Source organism: Staurois parvus, unplaced genomic scaffold (genome assembly GCF_062004578.1).
Source record: "Staurois parvus isolate SC_StPar_1 unplaced genomic scaffold, SC_StPar_1.0 ptg000436l, whole genome shotgun sequence".
Taxonomy (NCBI): Eukaryota; Metazoa; Chordata; class Amphibia; order Anura; family Ranidae; genus Staurois; species Staurois parvus.
In genome coordinates this window covers 7,052,566-7,080,003 of record NW_028318232.1, presented here as the reverse complement: position 1 = coordinate 7,080,003, position 27,438 = coordinate 7,052,566, and the positions used below count along the sequence as shown (strand labels likewise).

Below are 27,438 nucleotides of genomic sequence, written 5' to 3'. Positions count from 1 at the left end.
TCCTTCACCTCCTGGTACATTTTAGGCAGGATTTGCCGGTAACGTTCCCTGATCGGTGCAGCATTGCCGGTGGGGATTTTGTGTTCGATGGTGGAGGCACACCCAAAGTCCTCATCATGTCTCGAGAAGGCCTCCTGAAATTCCCAAAGGGTGTCTTCCAGCAACTTCTGTTGTCCTGGAGTCAGGGTCTTGCAGTTCACCCCCATCCGGGCCATGATCACTCGACCGCTCCACTCCGCTGTCGGGGTCTCCCTTTGATGGACCTCAAAGGTCCAGGCTGATCTCCTATCTGGCCATAGCGTGAAGCTCCTCTGTGGAGGAATATCCCCTTCGGACACATAAACTTCGGCCAGCAAGGTATTCCCAGGGACGGTTAACTCACAGTCTTCAACGTTGAGACAGCGTACAGGCACACATCCATCCTTCACAATAGCGAGGGCCCAGGCTACCAGTGGATGCGTCTGCGTTTCTTCTTGGTAAGCGGGCTCGATCTGGACCTCCAGTCCATTCAGCTGTCGTCCAGCCCCAACCGGCAGCATCAATTTTCTCTCTTGTCGAGGCGGGATCTTCACCGGGGTCCTCCGCGGCACCCTCACGTGTCCAATGGGTCGACCGGACATGTCGCCCTTTCGCAGACTACAGCTCCTCACCATCTGCTGTAGAACCTTCTGGGTTGGCCGGTGTGTGGTGGCCCGTTGCCAATACCTCGGCCCTTCTTTGGCATAAAGTTGATGGTCTAGGTCTCTCAGCACGTTCATACCTAGTGTCACGTCCATCCCTCTCCAGGACGAATGATCCACCAGCATGACCCCCTTCTTGCTGATGTCTTGCCCACACAGCCGGACCCGCATCCAGACTATTCCTCGGATGTCCATCTCTCTGTTATTGGCAGCCGTCAGCTTGATGACGCTCCCGTCTTCCGGCTCCATCATATGTCCAAAGTGTCTTTCGAAGAACTCCAGAGACATAAGGGTGCACTCTGACCCTGTATCAACTAGGCAGCGTACCTTCTGGCCTTCCAACTCGGCTTCCATAACAGGGCTGCTGGCATACAGGTTGTGTTCCTCATGCTTAGGGCTTAGCTTCTGGTGTACCGCCGCAGGACGCCCAGCTACTGCGGCGGTCGGAAGTTCATTGTCGGCTCGGGCTTCATCTGTTCTGGGCATCCATACTGTCGACAAGCCCAACAGAGGGATCCCCTTTTGACGTGCCCCCGCAGCTCAGTTATCCTGGGTGGAGTGGTGCGGGGTGCTGGGGTCATTTCCGGAGGCTGGGGAGATTCTGCCTTCATCTGGGACACTTCCAGCCGAAGTTCTCTTAATTCTGTCCGCAAGGCCTGGACTACATCCTTTAAGGATTCTGAGTCTTCAGATGCAGACTGACCTCTTGTAGCATGGGTACTACTCACTATTCTCGCCGCCACTGGTATGCACTCTTCCTCTCTCTCCATGGCGACTAAGTAGATGCTGTAGAATGTCATGTTGGGCGCCGTCCGGGTCATCTCTTGCAATTTGTCCTGTAAGAACTTGTTGGAGAGCCCCACTATGAACTGGTCTCATAGTAGCCAGTCCACCTCCCAGAAAGCTCCCATGGCCTCTGGATCTCGCCGCTGTATTTCATTTAGCGCCTCCTGTAGGGCATTGGAGTACTGCATCAGGGTCTCGCCCTCTTGCTGTGGTCAGTTGAAGAAATGGCTCCGCAGCTGCACTACTTTAGAATGCCCCCCTTGGGCTCTCTCCAGCAGGGAGAATATTTTCTCTAGGGTGTCTCTCTCAGATTTGGGCCTTACCATCACTGTCTGTCTGATGTCACCCTCTAGAGCCCCCAATGCAACTTCTGCCCGCAGCTCGGAAGTCAGGTTACACATTCTAACCGCACTTCGCACTCTTTCAGTCCAGTCCTGCAACGTCATATTTTTACCGTCAAATTTTGGCAGGTGACTCAACAGCGCCCCCACGGGAATGTACCCTACTGGTACGGGCAGGGCGGGGGCAAGCTGTATCAGCAGTGTTGGGGCAACTTGGTCTTGCACTGGCACACCCTGAGCTGGGTCCTGGACCGGCGCCATTGGCGCCGGGGGAAGATCCCCCACCGCATTCCCGTCCATAACAGTCACTGTATCCTGCTGACTATGCTAAGTTGTAAGCCGTGTACCAGGGTGGGCTCCCCAGGATACAGTGAAGTCACGAACGAGGAAAGCAACCCCAACACAGCTTTTGCCACAACAGAATTTTACTTAGATGTGGCAAATAAACACAACCACAAATGCTGAGAACGTACAATAAATTTACATACACCCAGCCCAAAGGCTGAGACCCTTGTGCTGCACAGCACGGCGCCTCCTTATAGATCAAGGTAGAAGGTGTAGTAATTTACCTACTGGCGGGGACAACTAAGCTGCCACACCTTACCCGTTATTACCCTAAAAGAGCAGGAATCAGTGTATGGGTGTACGGTATGGGCTAGCCTGCAGTGCAGCACAACAGCTTACAATCTTACACAAATCTCCAGTATTCCCCCTCCCATAACTGGTCCTGTAGCACATGCCTGAGTATTCCTTCTGAGCAAAACGCCAGTCTGGCTTGAGTTTGTGGGATGTTATCAGCTCTCCAATGTGAAATGTCACTTTAAGTTATGGAGTCCTTCCAATGATCAGTAATAACACTTGTGGCCTGACACAGAGACCCTAACTAACTAACTAACTAACTATAGGCCTGGTCTCAGTCTCTAGGTGCCAACACTGAAATGAGGTGCGTGCATGATCTTACTGACCCAGGTCTGCTTTGCATCCGCTGGATGCAAAGCAGAGTCTGAACAGAACAAACAAGCATGCGGTATCGCAGTATATATTGCTTTATTCCTCTGCTCTCATCAGCATTCCTGGCAGTAATCTTCCTTTCTCTGAACAGGATCAGGGTCTTGGACACGATCAGCTTCACTTAGCTGCAGCTCTGGATACTGGAGGATGCTCTCACACCTGGATGCCATCAGATTCTCTGCTCACACGGCTCCTGCATTCACCATCCGCCAAACATGGCTGCTCTCTCTCCTTCCTGTTCTCCAAACTTTGTGTGAAAACCCCACCTCTTCATGAATATAGAAATATCTATGCAGTCTGAGGCTGTGTTAGGAAAACAGTGGCATCTTGTGGCTAAACCGCAGAATGTCAGTCCCGAACATTTAATTTACTTCACACAATAATTTACTCCACACAAACAGTGTTCAAACAATGAGAGCTGTTTCCCCATCTCACAGTCTCATGGTAGAGGTCTTCATAGTGATCCCTCATGTGCAACACCACACCAGGACAGAATGTTGCAGCACGGGATTCTGTTGCAGTAGATCGGATCTCCGCTGTCTCTGCATGAGATTACGATAAGTCATCATCAGATGACATCTAGTGGCTCCACTCTCCTCTGCTGCTCGTTAAGAAGTTACTTCTGCCCTTTTTTCAGGAAGATAGTAACAATGGACGCCAGCATGGCTAGGGAGGAGTATGAGTGTCTGGTCCATTCAGGGATCTTGAAACCAAGAGGAGCGCTTGCTTCCCATCAATGTGGTAGCACTTCAAATAAGAAGACCTATTATCATAAGGGCTGGCTTACCACCCTGCTTTACAGCCACCAACTTTAATGGCTTGGCTGTTCAAAGCCAAGTGCGGAAGGACAGAGGATTAAGTGGTCATCCATTCCATGCTTAAGCCTAGTAATTCCATGTCTCACAAGATTTGCTATCATACCTGGAAGACACATTTCAGTGTTCCCGGACATCACTGCCTCTTGTCCGCATCTTTTTTTCATGGTGTCATTTACAGTGCTCCTTTGGCCTATGTTGTTACTGTAGGAGTTTACCTCTCAGAAAACAGCATTCCTAGTAGATGAGTAGAGTCTCAGAGCTAGTGCCATTGTCCCACAAGCCTGCATTTTTGCCCTCTTTCCTGCCTACGTTGGTAACAGCTTTGACCTGTAATGAAGATATTGTATCGTGCATCTGTTGCTTTGTCCCAAGCCAGTCCACCCTAAGAAATTAGACTTACATTCTTTGGATGTAGTCAGGGCGATTAGGGTGCATTTGAATGGCATGTTTGTATTTCATAGGTCAAATACCTATTCGTGTAGATCCACTGCTACCATTACATTCATTATTGTCCAAGCGTATAAGGCATTGTGAACCACCACTCCCAGTTACAGTGCATTCTACAAGTTCAGCAAATGCTGGGATTTCCACCTTCAAGCCTCGGTTTCTCAGGCAGCCACTTGGTTGTCAGTTCATACATTCACCAAGTTTTACAAGGTGGATGTGGTAGCATAAGCTGATGCTAGTTTTAGGTGTTGAGTGGTTATTCTGGTTTTACATTTTATTTTTGGCAAACCTGTTGTGGCACTGTTTTGGGATGTCCCAGCAGGTGATGATTTATAGCAGAGCTGTGTCCTTCAATACACAAAAGAAAGAATAAAGATTTTTGTACTTTGCGTAAAATCCTTTTCTGTAGGTGTGCATTTCTTTGTACACAGATGACACCCTGCTGTATCTTGGAGATTGTGATGCCTCTCTCCGAGTAACCCTGAATATAATAGAGCACTTTGGTCTATACTTAGGCATCCATAAGTCCCTGCTGTTCCCTCTGACCACAGATACCTCCCCCTCTGTCACCTTCGCTCCAGTGTGTACAGTTTCCAACTTTAAATACATGGGCGTAGAGATCCATCATAATCTTATAAATGCAGTCAGTAACCTCTCTGTACCCCCTGATCCAATAGATCCTGTTTTGACGTAATTTTCCATCAATTGGAGAGCATAGTTTTTTGTTTATTTGGGCGGGAAGAACGCCTCGGCTATTGACCTCAACCCTATACCTTCCCATTAACTGGGGTTAACTTGCACTCCCAAATTTTTCACTATACTACTGGGCGGCGTTTTTGGTAACTATGCAGTGGTGGTTCTCCCAACCTCGAGATAGCATAGCAGTAATACTAGAGGCAGTCATTCTTGGCTCTTAAGCAGAACTTAGTGATCTAGCTTATAGAGGTCCGTCCTCCAACTCTGCTATCACTATTCCTATGCGGACAACCCTACAAGTATGGAAATAGATGCAGAATTAATACAGGTCACCTACCGTTTATTCCACTTATGTTCCGCTTTGGGGTTATCCCTGCCTCACCTGGCTATGGTACCAGATGTGTCGCTGTGGGTTCGCTATAGTATTAAGCTGCTGAAATATGTTTTATCTTTGGGCTCCTTCTCCTTTTCAATGAACTCAAGCGCAGATTTCATTTACCGAAATTTATGTTTTTCAGGTATTTACAACTGTGGCACAATGTGGCAACTCAATTTCCCTCTACTCCGACGCTGAGTTTTGACCCACTGGAAAGTCTATTGATACAGGAGACCTGACTAGGCCCCTGTTTGCCATCTGTTCCCAGTTGTTCCCGTTAACTTCTCCTAGGATGACTGCACTTTATGAAAAATGGCATGTGGCGCTCCCGTCTCTCTCAGAGGATGAGTGGGAGAACTATCTCTTGACATTTGTGCCTACTATGATTTCTGCTAGGGATCAGTTCCTTAAATAAAAATTTATACACAGGGCTTATTACTCCCTCCAACGCCTAGCTGCAATTTACACTGATAGAACTGCAACCTGTACGCATTACGATTTAGCTGTGGGATCATATGTCCATATGTTCTGGACGTGCCCTAAACTTGATCCCTTTTGGACCAGAGTGGTGAATATTATAAATGCAGTCAGTAACCTCTCTGTAGCCCCTGATTCCCCGATTTTGCTTTTGGGCCTTATAGATCTGGTGGTCACTAGTGAACATTTATATTTCACTCTGTCTACTATGCTAGGAGGGAAATCTTGCTCAAATAGAAGTCCCCTATACCACCCACGGTGTCTGGGTGGAACAAAGCTATTAACCGAGCTCTCCCACTTTACAAACCTACCTATGCGAGTAGGAACTGACTGGCTAAATTTGACAAAATATGGAGTAACTGGATAGACACACAGGGTGTTACTGTGTGATGGCAGGCCTTTTGCTAGGCTCTGTACCTAGCTTGAAACTTTTTTTGCCTCTAATGTTGCTTAGATTTGTAAACTCTGAAACTCTGCTACCATTACTCCTTATTGGTTTCTTCTGTAAACTGATCCCCTAATTGTACTGTAGCTCTATATTTGGTTGTACTATTTTTCATAAAATGTAATAAACACGCTTGATAAAAAAAAAATCCTTTTCTCTGTGTTCATTGGACAGCATAGCACCCGCCTCCTTGGCTTCACTGCTGCTTGTCTATCTAAATATTTTGGGTTTTTTGCACTGTTGTGTCGTTTAACTGAGCCACAATGGATGTAAATCTTCTGATTGGAACATCTGTGCGACAACTTTTTAAAGAGGGAATTTCCCTCACTTCGTAGAGATTTCCTCTCACTTCCTGTTGTAACAGGAAGTAAAAAGAAACCTCAAAAGGATACAGAAAGCAAAAAATAAACGAGAGGGGTTTTAACCTTTACCTACTCTATCTAAAACTAGAAAAAGGTTTGTAGCTAGTCCACTACTAAAGCTCCCAGCAGCTCAGTGCAATTACTCTCAAAGATCAATTCTTGAAATAAGATATTAGAGTATGCAATATTTCCAGTTGGTCACTTGACTCATTGATTTCCATTGTGGGAAGAATCTGTGAAGCCACAAGGTTTTACATCAATTCACATGATCACTTTATGACGTTGTGTGGCAGTAATATGTTTATTGTGTTTTTTATGCATTTACTTGCATTCATTCTGAACTGCACCTTAATGCAGCTTGCTAACAAATGTGCATTGCTGCAAAGAGCCGCAACACATGTACATGCATAGTGATGTACTTCCAGAATTTTTACATGCACCTGTTAGGTGTATTCTGGTTTGGTAGGCAGCCCATTCCGGTTATGATTATACTACATAGTACCAAAGCACATTATACGTGTTGGTGCGATTCAGTGCCATTAGTTTTGATTGGCACCCCAACATACCTTGGCAACATGCAACATTTTGAGATGGGGAACGAGGGACACCTATTAGTAAATGTATGTAGGCATAGGACACGTTCCCTGCCATGCCCTACCTAAAGGAGAATTGTACAAAAAAAAAAGTTAAACCCACAAGTGCTTTATTTTTTCCTTTTACAACTACTATTCCTTTATGCTGGCTTTTGAAGTTTACAAATGCAACCATTCAGAAGCTGCACGAAAGGTTTATCACTGTGAAACACTTTTTGAAAGATAAATAGTGCATTTTATATACAACTATATAGATCAGACAAAAATGAGGAAGAAGGGACAGAAGGACTTTGTTCCAAATCAGGGACAGTCTCTCAATATCAGGGACAGTTGAGAGGAATGCACTGGTGCATTCTAATGTATTAGGCAACCTTTCAAATGAATAGGCTTCCTTAATGCAATGTACATTGACGCATGGCATAACGTGTTAATGCATCCAGAACAGTGTGTAAGGGTCCTAAGAGCACAGGTCCATGGTTGATGCATTCGTTTTGACTTCTTAGGCTGATGAAGACACATCACTAGTGGCAGAGTCACATGCAAGAGCCTTTTGCTTGTCTCTGTGGAATCACTCCCTTACTAACCACTAATGCTTACAAATATCCCTCACTAGTAGCATATAGTGACATACTAATCGCCTGGCTAGCAAAGGAGCAATTCCATAGAGACTTAAAGGAAGTGGTCCCTTAGTGATCGTGACATTGCAAATTTGTCAGGATCTCCTGTATACCATGGCCCTTAGCAGGGCCACCATCAGGGGGGTACCACTGGTACTCCTGTAGGGGGCCTGGGCACACAGGGGGGCCCAGACAGTAGGAGGATTGGTGCAGCGGGGGAGGGCAATTGCAGAACTATACCCTGTGTATCTCTCCCTCCAGCAGCTGAAAGTGGATTTCTCCCCCTCCTGCCGGCTTTCTGCTACTGGAGGGAGAGACAGACCTGACCATATTGAGGGGGTGCCCTGCTGTTCCTGAGTGGCCACTGAGCTCCTTCCTCTGCCTGCAAAGATAACATCAAACTGCACACACACAGTATGATTACCGCCCCCTACCCACATTTCTTCATTTCTTGCTGCTGGGAGATGAGCAGCCCTTGGAGGAGGTAGGGGGCAGTAATCATACTGTGTGTGTGTACACTCTGATACAATCTAACGGTGATCCTGTCTCATGTGCTGCATGAACAAGCGCTGTTCTGACAGGTGGGAGAGCCTGGAGAGCACAACATAGCGCACCTCCTCATGGATCTTTCCTCTCCCCCATTTCTGGAAAGTGTAATGGGGATTTGGAATGGGGGGAATATGTGCTAGTAGGGTTTGGGGGATTTGAGCCAGGAGGGGGAATTGGGAGGGGGGGTAGAGGATTTGTGCTAAGCGGGGGGATTGGTGGGGGATTAGAGTAGGGAGGAAAACACTGTGCTGGGAAAGTTAATTAGGAGAGGGTTGTGTATTTGTGGAGGGATTGGGGGAATTTTTACACTAGGAGGGATTGAAGGGGATTTGTGCTGGGAGGGAGGAATGGGGGGAGGGTTGTGCTAGGAAAGCTTTATTTATTAAATCAGTACAGTTTTATCTTTTAGATTTAGCAAGAATGTTGTAAGTTATGTCATGTTTGTGTCTGCTAATAATGATGTGTGTATTTATAGTGATAATATAGTTTTCATATTTTCGCATTGGGTGGGTCAGGTAGGCTGTACAGGGCCCCAGCATTTCTCGTCCTTAGTGACTAGCTCTGGTAATACTTTGTGTAGATCTCCTAGTGCAGACAGCAGTTTATTTTCCTAAAGCTTTGCTTACATTGCAATTCTCTTATGAATGGGACCCATTTTTATGATATTATTTAATGGAGAATGCAACATGAGTAGAGCTAGACTTGTTTTCTACATTTCTAAGACTTACAAATCCACCAGGCTCCACCTGTAACCAAATTATAACTTTTTAGAAGCCATATGCTTTAAAACATTTTGGCAAGTGGTAGACAATTAACATTCAACTTGCTTGTTAGCTAAAATAGATTTTTAAAACACCTTTATCAACCAGGTCTGGAGGTCAGCATAAAAATGAGGGTGTTGGTTGCCAGGCAAGAACCTGGCATGTATTAAGAGCCTCTAAATGACTGTTTGCCTTTGTCAGTAAATATGTCTGTTAAACACAATGACATATCCTCCCCTTGCATTGTGAATATCATCCTATCACTTGAGGAAATATCAGATGTTTATCTTTTTATGGACTATTATTCACTATTGAAGGACATTATCACATATATGTTGTTTATGCATGAGATTTATTACAGTTTTTAAAGTTGTTTTCTAATAATAATTTCCAAATACTATTACTCACTTTGGATTTGGTATTCTATAAATCACATCACTTATTTGTATTACAATTGTTTATATAGCAATGTTTATTTGTTTTTTGGGAACATGGCAATATTTGCAAAAAATATTTTGTTAGTAGATAAGTCTTAAGCACAATCACCCATCCTTCCTCTGCATTGTGGGTATCAGGCTATTTTGCTTCAAAAAAACCTGACAAAGCCAAGCTTTACTGGCAACTTGAGCATGTGTGAAAATGTACAATAAAAGTATGGGCACTTCTGATGCAACCATATAAAAATATCAATATCTTTAAAAATAAAACTAAAAAGTGAAATGAGAACTAAAACCAAAACAAAAATGTAATATATTGCAGTTTACCAGTCCTATATTGCGATGGCTAAAATCAACCTCCATCCCTTATACTAAATATGTTTTATATTTTTTTAGGCTAAAGACATTTTCAGCAATTGTAGAAAATAACCGTTAAAAAATGCAGAGATATTGTCACTTCCTGTAAGCTAAACTGGAACTGGAAACATAAAACTGTTACCTTTCTTTTATAAACCTCTAACTCCCATCACCCAACATATAAAAAGGGCATAAACAAAGGCAGAAATACAGTATGTAGACTTAGTGGCTACCATAGCTCTCCCCATAGATACAAGAGGGATGAATATATTCATCTGGGGACAGAAGCTATGTTATTTGTGGGATCATCAGGTGAAAATAAAGGGAAAGAATTCTAACAAAAAAAAAGAGAAAACATAAGCAGTTGCCATATCTGAGGACTGCTAGGCTGCAATACATCAAATGATGTTGGGCTTAGATATATTTTAACCACTTGAGCTCCTGAGGATTTACCCCCCTTAATGACCAGGCCTCTTTTTGCTACTCGGCGCTGCACTAATTCAACTGATAATTGCGCGGTCATGCAATGCTGCACCCAAACGAAATTTACGTCCTTTTTTTCACACAAATAGAGCTTTCTTTCAGTGTAATTTGATCACCTGTGTGCTTTTTATTTTTCACGCTATAAACAAAAAAAGGCCAAAAATTTTGAAGAAAAACAATATTTTTTACTTTCAGCTATAAAAAATATATAGTAAACTCAAAGTTGGTTATAAATTTAGGCTAAACTGTATTCTGCTACATGTTTTTGGTAAAAAAAATCACAATAAGTGTATATTGATTGCTTTGTGTGGAAGTTATGGCGTCTACAATCTATGGTATAAATACTGCAATTTACGCCATTTTTCTGCTATACAGCGCTGCGCTAGTTTAATGGACAATTGCGCGGTCATGCAATACGGTACATAAATGAAATTTACATCCTTTTTTTCCCCACAAATTGAGCTTTCTTTCGGTGGTATTTGATCGCCTGTGCTGTTTTTATTTTTTGCACTATAAAAAAAAGGCTGACAATTTTGAGGAAAAAAAAACAATATTTTGGACTTTTTGCTATAAAACATGTCCAGTAAAAAAAAATGCAGAAATCAAATTTAGTCATAAATTTCTGCCAAAATGCATTCTGCGACATGTCTTTGCTAAAAAAAATCCCAATACGTGTAAATTAATTGGTTTACGTGAAAGTTATACCGTTTACAAATGGCGGGAAAGATACTGGAATTTTTAATTTTTATTTATACTGCTGTGTAAGGGGAGTGTTTTACTAGGGGGCGGGGAGGTGTACTGGACGGGGGGGAGGGAGGGGGGAGCTGATCGAGGGAGAGAAACTCTGCAGCTTCTCACAAGCTGTCAGAGAACTGACACAGAACAGGGCTGCTCTGTGTCAGCGATCACCGTCAATCGTGGGAAAACGGCCGGTAAAAACCGTCCGTGACCCGTTGGCTGACACCCGCTGCTGACACCCGCGGGACGCGCGCCCCCTACCTGTTTTGAAGGCAGCCGTTTTAAAACGTGCTTTTGCCTACGAGTGCCGCCCTGCGTTTATATGCGGTGGCTGGGCGGCAAGTGGTTAACTAATTTAAAATATGCTAAAGTGAACAAATGGTTTGTCTTTTTTTAATGCATAAACTGCTTATTCTTGCCTTTCTATCACTCTTCTATCACCAGGTGCAAAAATCTGTATGTCACATGCTCCCCATACTTAGATGTGCAGTATTTACTTTTGAGAGTAAAGGAAAATATGCCCTGTTTGTGGGACCATCACTGAAGTCCTACTCCCATCACCATTCTTTTATTAGCTTTAGTGAGAATAGTGGGTTTTATTTACTAAAGCTGGTTCACTCAGAATTTGGTGCACCTCTGCATGGTAGCCAATTAGCTACTAACCTTAGCTTGTTCAATGAAGCTTTAGCAACAAAGGTGTATGTTTTATTAAGCAGAGATAATTTATCTAATTTCAGTTCTCTGAGATTTGTGTAGAGGGGGGGGGCTGCATGTGATCTTGTGAGATAATTGTGTGATTACAGATCACATGAGTTTAAACAGTGAAACCAAAGTTAAAAAGACCATGTAACAACAAAGACATGAAAATAATCAGCACTGACCACTGGTAATTTTTTACGCACATTTTGGCACATTCTTTAAATGTGTGTGTTTGGCTCCTTTTTATTGTGCATCTTGACATTATTTACAGTATGTGCATTTTGCCACTTTTTAACATGTGTTTTTTAAACATGCATTTTGGCGTGGGTTTTTAATGTGCATTTTGTTGCTTTTCTAAATACACATTTAAGTGCTTTAATGCATATTTTGGCATAGGTTTTTTTTAACATGCATTTTGGTGTGGTTTGTAATGCATATTTTGGCACTTTTCTTAGCATGTATTTTGGCACTTTTTTTAACTGCTTTCCCTTCGGAAGATTTACCTCACTTCCTGACCAGGCCATTTTTTTCTGTTCAGCGCTGTGCTATTTCAACTGGTAATTGCACAGTCATGCAACACTGTACCCAAACAAAATATATGTCCTTTTTTTCCACACAAATAGAGCTTTCTTTTGGTGGGTATATAATCACCACTGAGTTTTTTATTTTTTGTGATATCAATTAAAAAAGGTGGAAAATTAAAAAAAATATATGTATTTTCTACAACAAATATCCAATAAACTCAAAGTCATAACTTTAGGTCAAAATGTATGCTACTACATGTCTTTGGTAAAAAAAATCCCAATACGTGTATATTAATTGGTTTGTGTGAAAGCGTCTACAAGCTATGGTATGTATACTGGAATTTTTCCTTTCTGATTGCCTATCACATCTTGAGATGCTAAAATTCCAGGATAGTACAAACACCCCCCAAATTACCCCTTTTTGGAAAGTAAACACCCCAGGGAATTTGCTGAGAGGCATGTTGAGTCCATGGAAGTTTTTGTTTTTGGCCACAAATTTTTGAAAAATTACACAAAGTTGTGACTTAAATGATATATTGCTCATGTATGCCATGGCTATGTGTGGAATAACACCCCAAAACACATTCTGCTACTTCTCCCGAGTATGGGAATACCACACGTGAGAGAATTTTTGGCACCCTATGCACATACAGGCCCCCAAAATCATGGCAAAATAATTTTGGCATTTTAGGGCCAACATTAGATTAGAAGCTTATGCCACACATCACCCAATCTTCTAACCGCTTGAAGAACAAGCTTTTTCTGACACTTTTTGTTTACAGGAAAAAACATTTTTTTTTGCTAGAAAATTACTTTGAACCCCCAAACATTGTATATGTTTTAAAGCAATGGCTCTAGAGAATACAATGATGGGTGTTGCAAATTGTTATGTCACACAGTATTTGCGCAGCCATTTTTCAAACACAGATCTTTTTTTTGAATCTTAATGCACAAAAACATAATATATTGGCCAATTGTTTAATAAGGTATAAAAGATGATGTTATGCCAAATAAATAGATACAAAACATGTCATGATTTACAATTGCATATGCCTGTGCAATGTCAATAAACTACTTAAATTTATAATATCGACAGGGGACGTTTTAAAAGCCTTTACAGGTCACCACTTCATATTTACACAGCAGGTCTAATGCTAGAATTACTGCCCTTGAACTAACGTTCGTGGTGATACCTCACATGCATCTCACATGCACGGGAAGGGGGGCATGTCGAGGGTAATTTTTTTTTTTTAATTTTTTAATTTTTTTTTATTTTTACACTGTCCCTTTCTTTTTTTGTTTTTTTGTTATCACTTTTATTGTTATCACAGGGAATGTAAATATCCCCTGTGATAGCAAACAGCAATGACAGGTACTCTTTTCTGAGAAATCTGGGGTCTATTAGACTCTAGATCTCTCCTCTGCCCTTAAAGCATTGGTGTGATCAGATGCTTTCCCAAATTAAAAATGTTGCTGGTAATATCCAGCAAAACGGAAATATGAATTGCTCATAGCTTTCAGTTTCTTAGACCATAGAGCTGATCAGAGCCATTCTGGTCTCCGATCAGCTCTATGTTCAGCCGGAAGAACTGCCAGCAGCATTCTCGGATTTTCTGATTCCCGCTGAGCAAGTGGATGACAGGTCTGTGTCTGCTCCACTGTTGCAGAGCGGGCACAGAGTAGCTTGCTGTCCTCAATGGGCGGTCGGATGGAAACGGACCACCTGTCTGTTTCCTCCTGACCCGATCTGATGGACAGAAGGGGAATTGGATCACCATCCATCTCTTTTTTGCGGGTCGGATCGGATTGGATGTTGGCGGGCGTAAACGGACTCATGTCCATTGACACCCACTGCTCCATAGAGGAGAATGGAGGTTCTGATCAGGTCTGCCTGAAAAAAGGGCAGGCGGTCCCGATCGGAATGTCCATGTGAAAAGGGCCTTACAGAGATGGCCAATGAGACCTTCAGATCTCACCTTCATAACAAAATGTTCTCCGCTCCTCACCTCAGCTTCATAAACTGGCACACCTGAGAGATCAGCTGTGATCATCAGGATCTCGGTTTTTCTCATAAACGGGCACCTACACCTGTAAGTCGATTGCGTTCCATGAAAAAGTGCACAAAATTCTGAGTGAACCAGCTTTAGCAAATAAACTCCAGTATCTGTTTTATGTCAGCTGGGTAGTAATATCATGCTGCTTTCTTCACACAACTTAAAAAGATGCTTTAGTTAATACAGCTCCCGCCGTACCTTTGTCCCTTTTAACTGCCGACATCAGTGCTGCAGGTATGATAGACACCAACACTTGGACATTCACAAAATACACACCTGCAACATCATCACAGGCTGCACTTTGTGAATTGTCAAGTATAGACAAGGGAGGGACCACAACACCAGTGCTGGTGTCTTTCATACCTACAATGCTGTTGTGGACAAGGGGACATAAGTACAGTAGAAGCTACATTATCCAGAGCACCCAAAGACATTTTTAAGCTGTGTAAAGAAAGCCAGCATGTTATTACTACATTGCTGGCATATACAGGTACTAGTGGGTCCTATCCTCTCTAAATCTAGTAAAAAGGTGGTTCCTGTAGTTGGAATACAAAGTAAACCTGTTGCTTTGTGCAGTATAGGCATAGCATAGATTTTGTTATAGGGTTCTTATATATGGGTACCTGAGCCTGCACGAAGTAAATCTTGGAGCCCCCCTCATACCACCACCACCACCACTCAGGCCTATAGACATGAATGACTGTGTGCCAGGTTTACAGGCATACTCAAGCAAACACATAGCATACGGGCAAATGTAAATAAATTTGTAGTGTGGTGGTAAATTAACTGCCTTGGGTGTCAAATGTGCTAGTTAGCCTACATTATGTATTCTTTTATTTAAAACTTTCTTCGATCTGTTGATCACCCTACTAAGCTTTAGGTAGAAACTTTTTTAGCAGGGGTTCCCCAAGAACTTTAATATGTTTCAAGGGTTCCAAAAAAGTAGAAAGACTGATGTAAAATCTGGTTAAATCTTGATGGTCAGGGGACAATAAAATAATTGTCACATATGACTCAATTACTTGGTGATCCTACATGAATTAAAGCAATCCAGATAATATTTGCTCAATTTGGCTTCTTAGCCACCTCAATACCACAGGACGTATATATACGGCCTTTGTAGTGAGGTGGTTATACTGGGATAGTGGTTGAGGCTACAACCATGATCCCAGGATCGTTTTTTCAGCGGGCAATTAATTCTTGTAAAAGTGATCTGAGTGGCTATATTGCCACTGAATCACTTTTACAGGCAGCGAAAGAGGGTTTCTTCCTCCTGCCCCCGCTGTCTTTCCCAGGTTCTCCAGTCCCATCATAGGACCAATCTGACCAGTGGCATCTGCTGCACTGAACAGAGAGAGATTTGGAGATCAGAAACTGAAAGCGGCAAGGATTTTGTCACTTTCAGTTTGTGTATTTACAAGCCATTACCAGCTTTGGAGGCCAGAGGAGAATTCTAGGGTCTAATAGACCCCGGATCTCTCAATAAAGAGGATCTGTCATGGCCCATGCTATCACAAGGGATGTTGTTTATACCTTGTGATAGCAATAAAGTTGCTAAAAAAATTAAAGGGACAGTTTTAAAAAATAAATATATATAAAATAAATAAATAAAATACAAGTTTAAATAATTTAATGCACCCCCTTCTCCCCGTGCAAAGGCGAACACGCGTGTAGGTCCTGCATGCATATGTAAACGGCGATCACACCACACATTTGAGGTAGCAATGTGAAAGTCAGAGCAAGAGCAATAATACTAGGGCCAGACCTCCTGTGTAACTCTAAACTGGTAACCTGTAAAGGCTTTTAAACATTGCCTATGGATAATTTCATGTACCGTAGTTTGTAGCCGTTCCACAGGCATATGCAATTTTAGAGGGACATGTTTGGTATCTATCTACTCCAAATAACATTATCTTTTATACTTTACCAAAAAATTGGGCTATATATTGTATTTGTGTTCACTAAAATTCATTAATGTGTATTTTTTACAAAGCATTTGTGTTTGAAAAACAGTTGTGCAAATATCGTGTAACAAGAAAATTGCAATACTTACCATCTTATTCTCCAGGGCCTCTGCTTAAAAATACAGAATGCTTGGGGGTTCTAATTAATTTTCTACCAAAAACATGCTGAATTTTACATGTATGTGAACAATGTCAGAATTGGCATGAGTGTCAAGAGGTTAAATGCAGGCACCCAACATAATGTTTATAGGCAGCTTTTAAGAAATAAAAAGCCTTATTACCTTGATCACCTTCTCCGAGCTGTTCTGCAATCTTTGAATAATCAGAGCCTCCCACAACTCCAATCTTTACTCTTTGCCGGAGCTTCTGTAAAAATATATCCACCTCAGGGTCCACTTTCTGTGAGAAGAATAAAAGGCCCAAAAGTTCTTTTTATTTGCATTACATTGTTTTCATGTGTCTGTGCATAACATGGCTTTTGATTGTTCCAACAGCTGTTATGGTAAAGAGAGTGCAAAAACAAATGTTTTACTGTGGCAGGATCAATGAAGCTAGTAAGTGACACTATTCCTATTGGTAAATGTCAACTCCACCCAAAAGTGACATATCAGATTTGCATGATTGCTGTTAAGCTGTATGCTCACTATGCTTGGGAACTCCATGGTACTATAAAGAACAAGGCAGGGGTGCTCAACCCGTTGAAGAACTAGGGCCACTTAAGTGATCTGGTACTTAAGTGATTTGGTAACCGGTCACAGGCCACAATGAAATGAAATGGTTCAGAATTACATTTTCTTTTATTTTGAATAGCACAATGAACATTTTCCTCATGCAGCCACAGAATGCCGATGGGAGGGAGAGGAGGAGAAGCCGTATTTCAGCAGTTGCAGGAGGAAAATAGAGAGTATCTGTTCCTGTATACAGTGCATCCAGAAAGTATTCACAGCGCTTAACTTTTGCCACATTTTGTTATGTTACAGCCTTATTCCAAAATGGATTAAATTCATTTTTTTCCTCAACATTCTACAAACAATATATATAAGTAAAATTCAGCGCTATTAATATATCATAAATGGTTGTGGTAGTATTAATAAATGGATAATAATAAGACAACAGTCCAGTAAAAGGTGCTCGTTGATTCCCGGTGCAAATAGTAGAAATGCGCACTAACCAGAAGCATATAGATAATACGCATGTGAATAAATATCCTGAAGATTCCCCTCTCCTTTCTGGTCTGATCACGGGAAAAACTGGAAAGAATGAAGATCAAGCGCCCTCGTGTGGTGAAGATGTGGTCCAGCAGGTCAGAGAAATCTTTGCCAAGATGTAGTTCCCCCTCTCAGGAGCTGACACAGGAATCACTCAGGGCTGTAAAGGTTGAAGAAGCTCCTGCTGTGTGCAGTAGTTTTGCACAGAGCACCCTGGATCCTCCTCTTCTCAGGTCCCCCACCTGCGCTCCTGGCCCCTCCCAAGCAGCTGTGGGGGCACCCGACAGTTTTTCCAGTTTTTCCCGTGATCAGACCAGAAAGGAGAGGGGAATCTTCAGGATATTTATTCACATGCGTATTATCTATACGCTTCTGGTTAGTGCTCATTTCTACTATTTGCATCGGGAATCAACGAGCACCTTTTACTGGACTGTTGTCTTATTATTATCCATTTATTATTACTACCACAACCATTTATGATATATTAATAGCGCTGCATTTTACTTATATATATATTTCTTGGGACTTTAATGCATTTTCCTTGAATGTTCAGCTGCTAATTATTGAGAGCGCTCACTGCAGTTTTACATTTTTCTTTATCTATTCTACAAACAATACCCCATAATGATAATGTGAAAGAAGTTCGTTTTGAAATCTTTGCAATTTATTCAAATTAAAAAATGAAAAAAAAACCACATGTACATAAGTATTCACAGCCTTTGCTGAATACTTTGTTGAAGCACCTTTAGCACCAATTACAGCCTCAAGTCGTTTTGAGTATGATGCTACAAGCTTGGCACACCTATTTCTGGGCAATTTCTCCCATTCTTCTTTGCAGTACCTCTCAAGCTCCATCAGGTTGGATAGGGAGCATTTGTGCACAGCCATTTTCAGATGTCTCCAGAGATGTTTAATTGGGTTCAAGTCTGAGCTCTAGCTGGGCCACTCCAGGACATTTACAGAAATGGCCCGTATCCACTTCTTTGTTATGTTGGCAGTGTGCTTAGGGTTGTTGTCCTGTTGAAAGATGAACCGTCGCCCCAGTCTAAGGTCCAGAGTGCGCTGGAACAGGTTTTCATCAAGGATGTCTCTGCACAGCGTTGCATTCATCTTTCCTTCGATCCTGACTAGTCTCCCAGTTCCTGCCACTGAAAAACATCCCCACAGCATGATCCTGCCACCACTACGCTTCACTCTAGGGATGGTATTGGCCAGGTGGTGAGCGGTGCCTGGTTTCCTCCAGACATGACGCTTGGCAGTTAGGCCAAAGAATTCAATCTTTGTTTCATCGGACCAGAGAGTTTTGTTTCTCATGGTCTGATAGTCCCTCAGGTGCCTTTTGGCAAACTCCAGGTGGGCTGCCATTTGCCTTTTTACTGAGGAGTGGCTTTCGCCTGGTCACTCTTCCATACAGGCCGGATTGGTGGAGCGCTGCAAAGATAGTTCTTCTGCTGGAAGGTTCTCCTCTCTCCACAGAGAAATGCTGGAGCTCTTTCAGAGTGACCATCAGGTGCTTGGTTACCTCCCTGGCTAAGGCCCTTCCCCCTCGATCGCTCATTTTGGCCAGGCAGCCCGCTCTAGGAAGATTCCTGGTGGTTCCAAACTTCTTCCATTTACGGATGATGGATGCCACTGTACTCATTGGGACCTTCAATGCTGCAGAAATTTTTCTGTATCCTTTCCCAGATCTGTGCCTTGATACAATCCTGTCTCGGAGGTCTACGGACAATTCCTTGGACTTCATGGCTTGGTTTGTGCACTGACATGCACTGTTAACTGTGGGACCTTATATAGACAGGTTTATGCTTTTCCTAATCATGTCCAATCAACTGAATTTCCCACAAGTGGACTCCAATCAAGTTGTGGAAACATCTCAAGGATGATCAGTGGGAACAGGATGCACCAGAGCTCAATTTTGAGTGTCATGGCAAAGGCTGTGAATACTTGTGTACTTGTACATGTTTTTTTTTAATTTTTAATAAATTGCAAAGATTTCAAAATGAATTTCTTTCATGTTGTCATTATGGGGTATTGTTTGTAGAATGTTGAGGAAAAAAATGAATCTAATCCAGTGTGGTATAAGGCTGTAACATAACAAAATGTGGGAAAAGTTAAGTGCCGTGAATACTTTCTGGATGCACTGTATACTGCCCCTGCCTCCCCTCCTGTCCAAATGTAATACAAAATGTGACTCCTGACACTACACCAGTGTTTGGGGGGTGTGTGTGGTAAAAACACGTCTCAACTATGGGATTTTAACCCCCCCCACCAGACTGCTAATATAATGAGCCTTTACAGTCCTGAGCTCCTATAAGGCTATTTTCACACTGATGAGCTGCAGTTTACCCGCACGGCAGGTGCAGCGCAATGCACTTGTGCCTTTCCTGCGGGTTAGTTGTGCTTTGCCATAGATTTTTATTATATGTTGCAGGTGTGGTTCACTTTCTGAAAGCTCACCAAAACTCCTGCATTCAGAATCTAACCTGTAGGATATAATAGAAGTCTATGGTTCAGTGCAGCTAACTTGCAGGAAGGCCGCAGGTGTGCTGTGTGAAAGCAGCCTAAGAACCCTTTTTTAAAAGTGCTAATATGCCCATTGCAAAACTATGTGATGTTTAATAAACTGACCCTTTTCTGTTCCAGCTTCTGCTGGCATTGATAAACTCCTAGAAAGGTCACAGGTGTAGTTCACTTGGTATCTCTCTGCCTTGTACAGGAGTCAGCGCTACAGAGGTAGCATCAGCTTATGCGGTGCTTGCTTCTTATGCTGCCGGCGCCAGCTCCATGCACTCTGATGCTCTGGGAAGGCGGGTCGGGGAAAGCTCACCAAGTCATTCTCCAATTATCCAAGAGAAAAAAAACTTGTATGCTTTAACTCACCAGAGAAGAGACACCATTTACAAAATCACAAGACCAAACAACACAAGCCAGACACTACACTTGTGAGAGACCAGTGTAGTAGAGGTGTGTTATTTTGCACTTGTGTTTTTGTGAATGATGGTGTTCCTCTGCAGTCATTGTCATTCATAAGAAAACACAGGTGCCAGCTTGATAGTCTCTCACCTTTGAAAAAGCAGTCAAACTAGTGATTTATGTACACATAAGGGAGCAAAGGAGGTGCATGGTTGCAAAAATAGGAGATCTAGCAACCTGCAGAGGGGTAGAGGGTCTGTGTGGGCTCTGTGTGCAATCATGCTCCCTCTCCTCTGAGATGTCACTCAGAACTGCCGTCTCCTTCATCCAGTGTTGTTGGATAGCAGTGGAGGGAGGAGGGGTCAGCTATCCAGCAAAGCGCTCAGGAACCACAGCACAGATTTAAATAGGGACAAGAGCTATGTGCACTGGGGGATTATATAATTGTGGAAATACAGTCATGGCCGAAATTGTTGGCACCCTTGATATTTTTCCTGAAAATCAAGTATTTCACACAAAAAAGGTATTGCATTAACACATGTTTTGCTATACACATGTTTATTCCCTTTGTATGTATTGGAACAAATATAAAACAGAGGCAGAAAAGCAAATATGACATAATGTCACACAAAACCCCAAAAATGGGCTGGACAAAAGTATTGGCACCCTTAACTTAATATTTGGTTGCACACCCTTTGGAAAACATAACTGAAATCAGTCGCTTCCTATAACCATCAATAAGCTTCTGACACCTCTCACCCGGAATTTTGGACCACTCTTCCTTTGCAAACAGCTCCAGGTCTCTCTTATTGGAAGGACACCTTTTCCCAACAGCAATTTTAAGATCTCTCCACAGGTGTTCAATGGGATTTAGATCTGGGCTCATTGCTGGCCACTTCAGAACTCTCCAGCGCTTCTTTGCCATCCATTTCTGAGTGCTTTTTGACGTATGTTTGGGGTCATTGTCCTGCTGGAAGACCCAGGATCTTGGACGCAAACCCAGCTTTCTGACACTGGGCCCTACAGTGCGACCCAAAATCCTTTGGTAATCCTCAGATTTCATGATGCCTTGCACACAGTCAAGGCACCCAGTGCCAGAGGCAGCAAAACAACCCCAAAACATCATTGAACCTCCACCATATTTTACCGTAGGTACTGTGTTTTGTTCTTTGTAGGCCTCATTCCGTTTTCGGTAAACAGTAGAATGATGTGCTTTACCGAAAAGCTCTATCTTGGTCTCATCTGTCCACAAGACGTTTTCCCAGAAGGCTTTTGGCTTACTCAAGTACATTTTGGCAAACTGTAGTCTTGCTTTTTTATGTCTCTGTGTCAGCAGTGGGGTCCTCCTGGGTCTCCTGCCATAGCGTTTCATTTCATTTAAATGTCGACGGATAGTTCGCGCTGACACTGATGCTCCCTGAGCCTGCAGGACAGCTTGAATGTCTTTGGAACATGTTTGGGGCTGCTTATCCACCATCCGGACTATTCTGCGTTGCAATCTTTCATCAATTTTCCTCATCCGTCCACGACCAGGGAGATTAGCTACAGTGCCATGGGTTGCAAACTTCTTGATAATGTTGCGCACTGTGGACAAAGGCAAATCTAGTTCTCTGGAGATGGACTTGTAACCTTGAGATTGTTGATATTTTGCCACAATTTTGGTTCTCAGGTCCTCAGACAGTTCTCGTCTCCTCTTTCTGTTGTCCATGCTTAGTGTGGCACAGACAGACACACAATGCAAAGGTTAAGTGAACGTCTCTCCTTTTTATCTGCTTTCAGGTGTGATTTCTATATTGCCCACACCTGTTACTTGCCCCAGGTGAGTTTACAGGAGCATCACATGCTTGTAACATTCTTATTTATCCGCAGTTGTGAAAGGGTGCCAATACTTTTGTCCAGCCCATTTTTGGAGGTTTGTGTGACATTATGTCGAATTTGCTTTCTTTCCTCCCTTTTTTTGTTTTGTCCCAATACACACAAAGGGAATAAACATGTGTATAGCAAAACATGTGTTAATGCAATACGTTTCGTGAGAAATACATGATTTCCTGGAGAAATATCAAGGGTGCCAACAATTTCGGCCATGACTGTACTTCTTCTTTAACTACATAATACTACCTTCTTACATGAAGTTAAACCTGTAACTCAGAGTAAAATGCTGCAAATGTCAATGTTTCATTGAAATCATATCTCTATGAAAGGGTTGCACTTTTGGCACATAATATGGATAATAGACTCCAGAGATAGAATTGTATATATTGTGTAAACATCTGTTCAAGCTGTGTAACACCAGGTTGTATATTTTACTTTATATCATCCCCTACTACAGCTACATAACTAACCTTGTTTCAAAATACCAACAAAACGTTCTCTTCATTTCTCCCAAGACCTCCTGCTCTCTAGCTCCCTTGCCACTTCCTCCCACACTTGCCTTCAGGACTTTTCCAGAACCACTCCCATCTTTTGGAACTCTCTACCCCAATCTCTATTCAGGAGTGTATTTAGAATTTGTGCTACCTAGGCATTGGCATGTCCACTTATAGCCTCCAGTAGATTCACATGTGACAGGGTGATGAACTCAGGAGAGCAAATGCACAGGTTGCCAATTGTTTCTGAATCTTGTGGGTCAGTCCCTGAGACTTCCTTCTCTTGGGGGCTGTCCTGCATGTCCCTCAGCACCAGTGCAGAGTGGCAGCAGGGTGCCAGGTGCTGGATCAATTTCTGTGTACAACACAAATTTGTATTGTAATTTAATTTTCTTATTATCTTTTACCCAGTTTTATCCCTCACCTTTTTTTATAGGTGCCCATAGCCATTGCATTCCAACATTCTGAGCCAGCTGTTTTCAGTACGATAGAGCATTGTTAGCTTTGCTGCGTTGCTTACAAAGTTGCTTACAAAGTAGTCATGGCCAGAATATTTTTTCTTGTATGACTGTACAAATATACCAGTAGGGAAAGGAAGTCACACATCACAGCAAAACCCTGTGAAGCAGTGTATAACAGCCTCAGCCCGTGCTCCAACGAGGTTACACCCCCCAAAATGTTTCACTCCACCCCAGGAGCTTAATCATGAGAAACAAATATACCGGCTTAACACTTGTGATGTTAAGGATAGGTCTTTAATCCTGAGTTTTTCATTGAGTAAACTCTATTGGGGTGGGAGTTATGCAAAATAGGACAAAGGAAAACAGCAAAAGATGCTTTGAATACTATAAATGCTTTCTATTACCAGTCTCAAAACGTAGGAACTATACCACTGTAGTCCAATTAAATGATCCAGTTGGCGAGGTTGACAAGGTTCTTCAAAATCCACCATCCCCATATTTGCAATATTAACATTAATATCCACAGTTTTCAAAGTTAGGGCTAAGTTATCAAATCTAGAAAACATTTTACTGTTTCTAATGGTATCTCTTCTACAGTATGTGGCGCCATGCTTTACATTTGCAAGAGTAGTGTATCCATGAGCTTTTGGGTGACCTAATTTTTCCAGCATGTTTGCATTGAGTGCTATTCACCTGGACTGCCAGCTCACACTGGCTTAACAAACTTTGCTCAATTCAGGTCATATTTCACATTTTTTTGGCAGGAGCAGTTACAGAAAATACAATATGACTTTGGTGGTTTTCATCTTAATAACAATTATTTAGTTTTAATTAAAAAGAGTTTTAATAAACTGCTATAAGCATCACAAAAATGTTAACTTGCTCTAGTTTGCAGTATTCAGGCAGATCATTAATTTATATGACGAAGCGATTGCAGCTGATGACTTAAAAGAAGGAAGCCAATCATTCTGACTTTTGTGCACGTGTCAATAAATGAGTACCAGCTAACATGCTAATGTTATCCAGTAACAACAAAACTGTTTTTCTCTGCTAGAGTAAAAAAGGCAGTTTTTTTTTCTGCTGGTCCATGGACTGTATTACACAAGGTATCAGCAAGGCTTAAATATTGCCACTCCTGCTGTTTCTGACATGAATGCCCTTACTGGGGATTCAGTTTTGGGAAATTAAAATGTAGGAAGGAACAGTATTACTCAAGACAAATGAATGCATGGGGGAGTTTTCCGTAAAATTGAAGAAGAAAAAAAAAACCAAAACAAAAACTTAAAGCTAAAGTTTAGTGGCATTTCTGGGGAGGGGGATACTTTCCAAACGCATGTACTGCAGGTGGCTGGTAACAGTCTTCCCTTCAGTGAATATTTCATAGTTGCTGCATATTGTCCTGAGTGGCTATCCTCTGGCTCTGTGAGAGTTAACAGCAGCCACTGCTACTGAGAAACGTTAAGCCACCTGCCTGCCCCCATTTGCCCTCTCCACCATTCATATTGCTTGCATTACTGTTCTCATGGATCGTGTTCTGGGAATGGAAGAGGAGCAGAAGAATTACAGGATCTCCAATGCCCATTCACAGAACACAATGCACTGTGGGAAAATAGTAACACAACCTCTCTGAATGGCAGTTAGGGCAGAAAGGGGCAGTAAAGTGGTGCAGTGGCAGCAGTTTCTGCTAACCTTCACAGTGCTGAAAGACAGTCACCAAGGGCAGCATCCAGTGGCTATGAAAGAGGTACTACATGGAAGGTTTTCATGTGAAGCAGCCTTCTGCAGGTAATTGGATACATACCATTATACATACTTAAAGTGTTTGGTGCTATAACCCCCCAAAACACTAAACTTCAGGGTTAATGAACTAGGAAAACTAACATTTTATTTATATTAAATTGTTTTCCTTAAATTTAATATCTTTTTTCCCCACTAAAATAATAATTTAACACATATAATTAGAAAGATGGCAAGACACCTCTGTCTTGGAAGGAGAAATTAGAATGTTGGCTGAGAAAATGTCAAACCATTACAAAGTCTTCACCCCCAGGGAAGTTCTCCAATGCCTGTGTCACCACAAACACATTGCCAATTTCAGCAATGAGAATTTAAAGCAGTTGCGGTCAACTTACTAGATACTTAACCAGCACAAGATGGGTGGTACAGTTACTAGATATAGAAAACTGTCAAGAGACTGTGGGCATACTACAGTAGATAGTCAGAGACTACAGAAATTCTACAGGAGTGATTGAAGAACATCTTACATGAGATAATCATGTTACATGGGGTTGCTTGAAATCACTGTCATTAAAGCCCCTCTACAAATCAGTGTGATCTTTACAGCCCACTAAGTAACTTCTGCTACAGAACAGGGAATTGATATCACAGAAAGAGCAAAGGAGTAGCTTGAAGCTCGTGGACCCAGATGCAATAGTTGACCTGCAGCTTCCACCACATGCCAGGATACTCTCGCCACACGCCAAGATACTCCAAGTGGTAAAGAGTTATTTCAGACCTTTATTTATATATATATAAGATTAAAGGTCTCTGGGGTTTGGCACCCGTTTTTACAGGTAATTAACTAGCAAGGCCTAACTAAATGGTAAGGAAAGTTTTGAAGAATATTATAGAACAAATGTTACTGTAACAATATAAACGTAACCTTAAAAGTGGACAGCATCCGACAGTAGCGGTGGGATAATGTCAGTAGGGCAGTGGACAGTGTGTGGACAGTGTCAGTAGGGTAGTGGACACGGTCAGTAGAGCAGTGAATGGTGTCAATAGGGCTGAGGATGATGTCAGTAGTTTTTTATTTTTGTTATTTTATGATTTTATTTTTTTACAACTTTATTTTTTTACTATGTTTTTAGCAGCCCTGTTGGGGGACTTTAGTGGAATATTGGGGGTCTAAATAGACCCCTGATGTTTCACTTTTGAAACAGAAAAAGGAGATTAAGAACACAGGGGACCCAACCATCAGAGATGAGTAACCTGAACAAAAGAGGAAGGTGGCATACACAGAAAGCAATACCCTCCATTTTTCTCCTGCAGCCGCTGAATGCAGATGGGAGGAAGAGGAGGAAAACCTGGCTTTCAGTGGCTGCAGAAGGAAAATGGAGGGGATTGCTTCCTGTGTATGCCGCCACCATCGCCCTTCCTGTCCAGGGGTAAAACAGAATGGGACAGGAACGCCATACGAGCCCCCTGGAGAAGGGGGCCCGGTCGCAATTGCGACCCCTTTGACCCCTGATGCGACACCAGTGAGAGAGTAGGAAACTGTTATCGTCATTTAGCTAATAGAAGCCAGTCTAATGGATATTTCCCTTCACACCTCAAGACCAGGGGGGCTGCAAGGGAGGGTTACATATTTAGGTTGAAAAAAATACACTAGTCCATCTAGCTCAACCAATAACAAGAGCCTTTTCTTGAGGGAGTCCATTACACATTTTCACAGCTCTTACTGTAAAGAAGCCTTTCCGTATGTGAAGGTTAAATCTCTTTTCCTCCAGAGGTAAAGAGTGCCCCCTTGTCCTCTGTAATGACCTAAAAGTATATAATTCTACAGCAAGTTCACTGTATGCACCACTTATGTATTTATACATGTTGATCATATCCCCCCATTAATCTCCTCTTCACAGGAGAGAATAAATTCAATTCAGTTAATCATTCCCCATAGCTGAGCTCCTTCATACCTCCCTTCAGTTCTCAAATATCATTTTTGTGAACTGGTGCTCGATATATATCATAACTTTGTAATCACAAACTAGTAAAAGGTGTTTAATCACTGTTTGTATGTAATGCCCCAACTAAATGTCAATATAACAAGACAAATATAACCCAGCCTCACTACAATAAACATACTGTACCTTTATAAAGATAACATGATGAATAAAAACAAGATAATAGGTCGGTCAGAGGTTGGGTGTTATGGTAGTCAATATGTCAGATGAGTACTATTAACAACATGTTTTTATGCATCAAGAGAATAATAATAATTAACTCAGATACAGCTGTTTTGATTTTTAGATATCATTAGATGCAGTTCAGATTATTGCTTCCTCTAAATTACAAATGGTCATAGTCTTTGATAAGTAAATTACCTTTGTAAATAGATGTGTTCCTGTTATCAAGAACACCTGTCAATTTTGCTCAGATGTAAACTCAACCAAAATATAAAAAGTAGCAAAGTACGAACTGAACTGAAATCACAAACATAATTTGTTCTGTTCTGTTTAAGTCAGCGGTTCTCAACCTGGGGGTCGCGACCCCTTTGAG

The 27,438-nt window shown here is 42.2% G+C and overlaps 1 protein-coding gene across 1 annotated transcript in view; it reads right to left on the bottom strand.

Moving 5' to 3' along the window:
- The window catches only part of PMM1 (phosphomannomutase 1), a 74,054-nt gene that overhangs the window by 33,523 nt on the left and 13,093 nt on the right, over window positions 1–27,438 (bottom strand). Inside the window, exon 2 of the mRNA XM_089687721.1 lies at window positions 16,497–16,614. Within this exon, the coding sequence (XP_089543847.1) occupies window positions 16,497–16,614 (118 nt within the window). The remainder of the gene's footprint in view (window positions 1–16,496; window positions 16,615–27,438) is intronic.